The sequence below is a fragment of the Dipodomys ordii genome, unplaced genomic scaffold (assembly GCF_000151885.1).
Source record: "Dipodomys ordii isolate 6190 unplaced genomic scaffold, Dord_2.0 Scaffold213, whole genome shotgun sequence".
Taxonomy (NCBI): domain Eukaryota; kingdom Metazoa; phylum Chordata; class Mammalia; order Rodentia; family Heteromyidae; genus Dipodomys; species Dipodomys ordii.
Window position 1 is genome coordinate 135665 of NW_012267429.1, and position 8550 is coordinate 144214.

The 8550-nt window shown below is 54.5% G+C and overlaps 1 protein-coding gene across 1 annotated transcript in view; it reads right to left on the reverse strand.

The window, feature by feature from the left end:
* Nucleotides 1-5556, reverse strand: part of LOC106000239 (scavenger receptor cysteine-rich type 1 protein M130-like) — a 31549-nt gene extending 25993 nt beyond the window's left edge. The window contains exons 1-7 of the mRNA XM_013035486.1: nucleotides 5474-5556; nucleotides 5203-5357; nucleotides 4867-5034; nucleotides 3159-3476; nucleotides 2154-2450; nucleotides 709-1029; nucleotides 6-73 (exon numbers count right to left, since the gene is read on the reverse strand). Coding sequence (XP_012890940.1) covers nucleotides 6-73; nucleotides 709-1029; nucleotides 2154-2450; nucleotides 3159-3476; nucleotides 4867-5034; nucleotides 5203-5357; nucleotides 5474-5556 — 1410 coding nt within the window. The remainder of the gene's footprint in view (nucleotides 1-5; nucleotides 74-708; nucleotides 1030-2153; nucleotides 2451-3158; nucleotides 3477-4866; nucleotides 5035-5202; nucleotides 5358-5473) is intronic.
* Between the last annotated feature and the right edge of the window lie 2994 nt (nucleotides 5557-8550).

Genomic DNA, 8550 nt, shown 5'->3' on the forward strand with positions numbered 1-8550 from the left:
GGCGCCCAGGCGCCCCGCACCTGCAGCTCCACGCGGCCCTCGCAGGCCTGGCTGCCGTTGACCAGCCGGAACTCTGCGGAGACGGGGCCGCCGTGACCACCGGCGCGGGCGGGGCCGGGCCGGGACACGAGAACACGGGGCTCGGGGACAGGACACAAGAACACGGGGCGCAGGGACACAAGAACACGGGGCGCGGGGACAGGACACGAGAACGCGGGGCGCGGGGACACGAGAACACGGGGACAGGGACGGGACACGGGCGCGGGGACAGGACACGAGAACGCGGGGCTCGGGGACAGGACACGAGAACGCGGGGCGCGGGGCCACGAGAACGCGGGGCGCGGGGACACGAGAACGCGGGGCGCGGGGACACGAGAACGCGGGGCGCGGGGACATGAGAACGCGGGCGGCCTTCCTAGGCCCGTCCTCGCCCCGTGCCGGCATGAAGGGCACAGAGCTGAACCCTTGCCCTCCTCAGATCCCCACCCACGGATCCTCACCATCCCCCTACCGCGGCCCTCAGACTCAGACAAGAGACTCCAGGCGGCCCTGGGCCCCACGCGGGACAGCCGGGCCGGTCCCTTCCCTCTTCTCCACCTCCCCGAGAGCGCAGCCCAGTCTGCCAGCGCGCCTTAGAGGTTGGGCCCGGTGGGGACGGTTGAAGGAGGCCAGCAAGGCGGACGCCAGCCAGGGCTTCTTCAAAACCACGTGGGGACTCACCGGAGCATGTGAGCGTGGCATCCTGGCCGTGTGCGCACCGGCGCCCCGGCTCCCTTGGGCAGTGGAACAGCAGCGACTCGTTGCCCACACACCGGAACGCCTCCGTCCACCTGCGCCCCGGGCCTTGGGCAGAGTGGGCGCCCCCAGGTGTGGACACCGCCACCCCGCAGCCCAGCTCCCGGCACACCACGTGGGCTGTGGGCAGGTCCAGGTCAGCATCGCAGACCGTTCCCCAGGTCAGGCCGCGCAGGACCTCCAGGCGCCCTGCACAGGGGTGGTCGCCGTCCGCCAGGCGGGCTTCCACGTGTCCTGGGAGAGTAAACACCCTTTCAGGTAGAAGACAGATGTTCTAGGGTGAGCAGCCCTGAGTGCCACCTTAAACCACACCAGGCTTCAGTGTGGGAAAATCGTCGGTATCCAGGCAGCAGTCTGCCAACAGCCAGAAAAGGACAGCCAGAGGCCTGTCACACTTTGGATAGGGGTCAAGGCCTCCTGCTCTGGTGCTCACATTTGTCTCAGGCTCTCTGTGTCCAGACAAGTGGCCTCGACGCTCTTTGCAGCCTCACCAGAGATGCAAGGCTCCACTGGGGCCACCGAGCATGGGCTCGGTGCAGGCCACTGGCAGGTCTGTCCACCTCTTAATACAACCGCAGGGCACTGATTTACTACCTATCAGACATGCTGGACAGTCGACCCTCACTGCTGAAACAATCCAGAAGGGGCCTGTCCACAGAGACCTTCACAGCCTGATGGTCAGACCCAGGCTACCACTCTGTGACGCCAAAGCCCAGTTCCACTCTGGCATTTGTGCCAGCTGAGGCACACATCGCCACTCACACTCAGAGTAGCCTGTATGCACAGACCCAAGTGCACCGAGCACGCTCAGCGTAGGCTCTATGCACAGACCCGAGTGCACAGAGCACGCTCAGCGTAGACTCTACGCACAGACCCGAGTGCACGGAGCACGCTCAGCGTAGACTCTACGCACAGACCCGAGTGCACGGAGCACGCTCAGTGTAGACTCTACGCACAGACCCGAGTGCACCGAGCACGCTCAGCGTAGGCTCTACGCAGACCCGAGTACACGGAGCACGCTCAGCGTAGGCTCTACGCACAGACCCGAGTGCACGGAGCACACTCCACACAGCTTCTGCACACAGCAACCAACCCGGCACAGTCTCTGCGGGCAGCCTGAGTGTACCTTCCATCTGTCCAGTTGGTGCCTGCCGGCCCATCTCTAGTCCTTGTCAAAGGCAGTTATGAGCCAGAGATTCCAAATTTTAAGAAGTTAGCTCTTCCCTCGGCCCTTTAGCCGGCTCTGTTTCCTGTAGGACACGTAACTGCAAAGGCACCAGACCAAGGACCCTCTGGGCTCCGAGCCCTCCCCTGCCGTCTCAGGGGCAGGCATCGCCCCGAGGGTCTGGCGTCCTCACCTGAGCAGACCACCTCTGCATCCAGCCGCAGGTCGCAGCCACCGCACAGGTTGTTGTTGAGTCTGCAGGTGCGGATGGTGGGCTCCGTGCCCTTGCAGGTCATGTACTTCTCCACCACGCCCACGTCTCGGCGGGGGGCTTGGAGCGCGTGGCCACACTCCAGCTCCCGGCAGAGCACCGTGGCCTCCTCCATGTGCAAGCCACAGAGGCGGTCCACCCCGTTCACGTTCCTGATCTCAGGAAGACCCACACAAGGACTGTGACCCTTCATCAGCCGGACCTCCCGGAAACTGCCTTCTGTGGAGCACAGACCCAAGTACAGAGGCTCAGACGCTCAGTCGCCTGGAGTCTGCGGCCTGCCACTGGGCCACAGCAACCGCTTCAGGGCACTTGGGCCTGGGGCTGAGACCATTGCTGAAATACCCTGAGACCAGGCCAGCACAGGCCCTCTCCCTCAGCCTGGGGCAGCCACCACCTGGTAACCAGACAGCACCTGTTCAAGTCCAATGGAGCCACCCCCTAGAAAGGGCTCGTTTTTTAAACAAAGGCCACACCAGCACATCGCACTGGGCCCCAAGATCACGTCAGGGCCCCGGCCAAGTCCTCCACCTGCAGAAGGAATGCTGGGGGTGTCCTCACAAGCTCATAGACACAAAGCCCCTGGTCTCAGCAGAAGACCCTCACATCAGACCTTCAAGGAAAGCATGTACCTCTCGGTCATTCTTAGCAAACCTTGAGTGGAGGTCCAGGCTGGCCTGGAGCCCTCCCGAGGGCCCATGGCACTCCACCCAGCTGCTCTACTCACCCAGCTGCCGGGCACTCCTGGGCAGGCTCCATGGAAGGCCTTTCGTTACCACCCCCAGAGCACCTGGCATCTGAGCACTTGTTCAACAGAAAGTCACCTTTTATAGCCAGGACATTCGGGGCCCATCCGCCAGCAAGCCGCCTGCACGCCCCTTCCCCTCCCAAGCCCACCTTTGCCCTCTCTGCCCACCCACTACTTACTTGCACAGAGAGCAACCACCACCCACTCGTGGGGGCACGCGCTCTGGCTCCACGCCCCAAGGCTGCACTGCCAGAGGGAGGGCTCGCTGCCCCGGCAGGTCACATTGTGCAGCCACGGCTGGCTCCACTCTCCAGGCAGGGGGACGTACTTAGGGGCGCCCACGGCCGGCCCGCAGCCCAGCTGCCTGCAGACCACGGAGGCCTCGGCCAGCGTCCACTCCTGGTTGCACACGTGCCCCCACCGCCCGTGGCGCTGGACCAGCACCACTCCATCACATGCGCTCTGCCTGTGCGCCAGCCTCAGGTCGCCAGGGCCACCTGCACAGGGACAGACCCGGGAGAGGAGTGGACTGCACTGGCCGGGAGGAGGGGCGGCCGTGACAGCCCCTCCATGTGACCCCACCCACTGACCACTACCCCTCCATGTGACCCCACCCACCCACCCCTGCCCCTCCATGTGACCCCACCCACCCACCCCTGCCCCTCCATGTGACCCCACCCACCCACCCCTGCCCCTCCATGTGACCCCACCCATCTACCCTCATCCCTGCCTCTCCTGCTAGCCCCCTCCCCCAACCCCACCCCGAGCCTTCTCCTTCTTGGGAGAAACATGCACTGGTCTCTGCCATCTTTAAACAAAAACAAATCTCTGTGGCTTGCAGCCCCAGCTACAGCCACAGGGTCCTTGTCTTCCTCAGATCCTGACCATTTTCTTGCAGCTTATTCACACCACAGTAGTGTGATTCTGCCCACCACCATTCTTACCAGATAATGGTAGAACAAGCCAGTTAAATGCACCTCCCTCTGTTTCAAAGACACCACAAGTTGTTGACCTCTGCTGCTCACCTGCCACATCTTCACACACACTCACATGCACATGCACATACACTCACATGCACACACACACTCATATGTACACACACTCACATGCACACGCACACACTCACATGCACATGCACATACACTCACACGCACGCACACATACACTCACACACACGCACATGTGCACACACTCACACTCATATGCACATGCACACTCACACATGCACACACATACATTCACGTGTGTGCACACACATGCACACATGCACATACACTCACATGCACATGCACACATGCACATGCTCACATGCAAACGCTCACATGCACATGCGCACACACTCACATGCACACACACATACACTCACGTGCGCACAAACACATGCACACGCAATACACTCACATGCACATGCACACATGCACACACTCACATGCACATGAGCACACACACGCACACACACTCACATGCACACGCATACACTCTCCCTCTCGCACAGTCAGCCTGGCTTCTGGTGGTCTCCCGTCTGCTCACGACGCCCCTGGCACGGTGACGCCCTGGGTCTCGGTGCTGCCGGCATGGCCGGGCTGCCCACTGTCTGCCGGCTCAGCTCTGCCCACAGGGAGGTCACAGCCGTCTGCACTCAGCACCCTCCGTGCCGGGAGACGTGGCCTGCCTGTGACTGTCACCCCGCCAGGCCGACCCAGCGCTGCTCTCGCCCTGAAGTCAGTGTCTGCGCAAGCTTCCTCGGGAGCCAAGCCCCTGAAACCACTGGACATCCCAACCTCGGAGGGGAGTAGGAGCCAGACGAGCACCGGTTGGCCGCAGCCGGGCCCTCAGCCCCAGAGCCTGGGCGTTGCAACCTTGTGAGGGAAGAGAGGCGAAGCTTACCAACGGGGGCTGCCCTGAGGGCCAGAACAAAGCACCCCAGCCCCAGGATCCAGAGAGCAGCCCTCATGACTCCACGGAGCCCAGAGCGGGCCGGCTCTGGGGGCTGCTCCACGGGGGCAACGGCAGAGGCAACGCCCAGAGGCAAGTGTAAAGACGCAGGAGCTGCCGCTGGCCCAGGGCCAATGGGGACAGCACAAGCCTCTCCAAGGGCAGATCAGCAGCTCTGTCTCCGTGAGCAGAGCAACCAATGGCGTTGCTGGGCCTGAGCATCACCAGCATGAGCGAGAGGCCCAGGCTGGGAGTTTCCTCTCATGCTGTGACTCTGCCAAGCCTTACCCAGACCCCACCACCGCACAGCCACCAGAGCCGTGTCCCCGAGCCTCTGCACACTCCATCCAGGCCTGGTGGCTGAGCCCGCCACCAGCGTGGAGGGCCGAGGACGGAAGGTAGGGCTCCAGACCTGGAGGAGCTGCATTCCACCCACAGGTACCCTGGGCAGGGGAGGAGACACAGCCACACCAGAAGAATGAGTGAGGGTTTGGGAAATAAACTATGGTTGAAACAAAGCCCACAGACTGCAGTACCAAGCACCAGCCTGACACACTACCTGTGAAGACAGAGGATGAACAGGATGGGGAGGCTATTGACACAGTAGCCAAAATGTCCAAGATACAACTCATAGTCACTCATTTCATGAAAAACCAGAGAACCTGCTGACACCAGGACCAAGAGGAACCCCACATCAGACTCATCAGGAGGGCTTGAAAATAGCTACCATAAAATGCCTCCACAGTAGGTTGTCAATTCTCTTGAAACAAAGGAAAAAATAGAAAATGTTGGCAAAGGAATACAAGTTATTACAATGAACTAGTGGTGACAATATGTACAAATTGTAGTTGACATCTTTGTTGGAGGTTAGAAAGTATCTTTTAGGGAGGGGAGGGGGAAAGCACAGAAATAGAGTGACAAAGGGTGAACTAACTCAGCAGTGATACTCAGCAGTCACTATGTTGCAATGAACTGTAGTACTTGTGGGGGAGGGACCAGGAGAGAAAACACTAGGAGAAAACGAGGTAACACTGTTCAAAAAGGAATGTATCCATTACCTGACCTGTGTAACTGTAATCCCTCTGTGCCTTTGTCAGATTTTTCAAAACATAAAGCAAATGGTTACTTTATGACCTTGCAATTCCACACTCAGATATATGTATTTCTAAGATAAATGGAAATTTATGTTCACACAAAAACCTGGGCACGGATGCTCCCACACAATGATTCATAAAAGCAAAAGTGCGGACAGGCCAAGTGTCCAGGAGCTTGAGAAGATGGCAAGCAGCACTGTGTGCACAGCATGAAATAACATTCGAGAGCAGACCGGCCTTGAAAATACTTGCCAGGTGAAAGGAGCCAGACACAAAGCCATGTTTTTATACAAAATGCCCAGAATAGTTGTAAGAGTCTTGAGGAAGAGAAGTGCAAATCAACTGCTAATGGCACAAGGCTTCTTTTCTGAAGTCATGAAAACATTCTGAAATTAGCTGTAATTCTGAATATAATGAAATCCATCGCATGGAACATTTGTGCATATAATTTAAAGCATACCTCAATAAAGCTGTTACTTTAATATGTATTGTAGAATGATATTACCAAAAAGCTAGTGAATGGACTCAGTACTAGTAAGGAAATGTTAAGATGATAGTAGTGAACTTGAAGGTAAATCAAGTTTCCTCAGGAGAAACAGCAGAGAAAAAGCTAATGGAGGCCCGAAGGGTCTGTGGGGCAGATGTAATGCCAAGGTCACAGGACCCCCCCACAAGAAGACCACCGAGAGTCAGACTCTACAGCTGTTTTATTTAAACGGACTGCAGCTCGGGCCTCGTCCTACACTCCGACATAGCGGAGCCCAGGAGGAGAGCCCCGAGCTAAGGATTTGCAGGTCTTATATAGGCACACAATCAACCAGGTGTTTTGATTATCACCACCTGTTGCTTTGCTAGACAGAAACAAGCAACACGTGGTGGTCACTGCCTCAAACTTTAATCTTTCACAGAAATCTAAGGATATCTATCCTCATGACCAATGGTAACTGTGCGTAGTCAGAAAGGAGAGGAAAGCCCAAGAGCTGAAAAAGCGTTTGGAAAAATCATGGCTGAATATTGCTAATTTTTTTTAAGACGCTGACCTACAGATTCAGGAAGCTGAGCAAATCCAAAAGAATAAATCCAAAGAAAGTCATAGCCAGAAACCTCAGAATTGAACCTTTGAACACAGAAGGTGAAGGCAAGCTAGAAACAGCTGCTCAAGAAGACCACGATATTAGCTGGTAACCAGAGGAAAGTGGAACAACCATTAACAAACACCCCCAAATCTGCTGAAACTGCCCTGCTGATTGAAGTAAAAACTCAAATGAAAGTCAGCTGAGAGTTGGTAGTCCTGTCTGTCCATGCTACAAATTTATCTTTTAAATAAGGTAATTGTCCACACAGATCAGATGGTCTTTCTTTATATTGTATAACTTATAGTGCACTTAATCTATTATGTAAATAAATAAGATAATAAAACCAAGTGAAACACAGCCCAGGAATGAACATCTGTGCAACAATGGAAATTGAATCAATGTAATTCACTACATCAAGAAAATGAAAAAGAAAACACATGGTCATCTCAAAAGGTGTGAAAAAGTACTTGACAAAACTGACCATCCATTTATTATAAAACCTGTTTACAACCTAGGAACAGAAGAGAACTAACTACTTAACCTGACAAAGAACAACTACAGAAAATCTACAGTCAAAAATCACAATGGCAAAAGTTCAGTGCTTCCCATAAAATAAGTGAGAAAGCAGATAACCATCTTCATCATCTTGATGGAAATCCGAGACATTACAATATGGTAAGAAAAAGAAATAGAAAGCTTATAGATTGGAAGGAAGGAATGAGACATTTTATACTCAGCTCAAATAATTATCTAAATAGAAAATCTCAAGGAATCTACATAAAAGACCCTGGAAGTGGTACATAAACGTGGCAAGATCATAAGATTAAAACAGTAGAAAGGCAATTGAATTTCTATAGACTAGGAATAAACAATTGGGATTTAGCAATTTTTTTAGCTTAACTGCGTTTTCTTTTTATAGTGGAAAGGATAGGGGCTGAGAGTCAGAAGTTACACTGAGTTATTAGATGCTATAGGCTTCCAGTCATGGGGACCCAGGATGTAATCCTGGTTATTCAGGAGTCTGAGATTGAGAGGATTGTGGTTTAAGACCAACTCTGAGCAAAAAAAAAAAAAAAAAACAGTTAAATGAGCTCCATCTACACCAATATTTTTAAAAACTGGGTGCAGTGGTACACACCTATGTGCAGAAGCCCTAAACAGGAGAGTCATGACCCAGACAAGTCTGAGCAAAAAGCAAGACTCTATTTTTAAAAGTAGCAAAAAAAAGAGAGGCTAAAGGTGTGGCTCAAGTGGTAGAGCACCAACTAGCAAGCACAGGCTCTGAATTCAAATTCCAGTATTGACAAAAAAAAGTATTTCTTTTTTTTTTTTTGGTCAGCCGTGGGGCTTGAACTCTGGGCCTGGGCGCTGTCCCTCAGCCCTTCAGCTCAAGGCGAGCGCTCTACCACTTGAGCTACAGCGCCACTTCCGGTTTTCTGGTGGTTTATTGGAGATAGGAGTCTCAC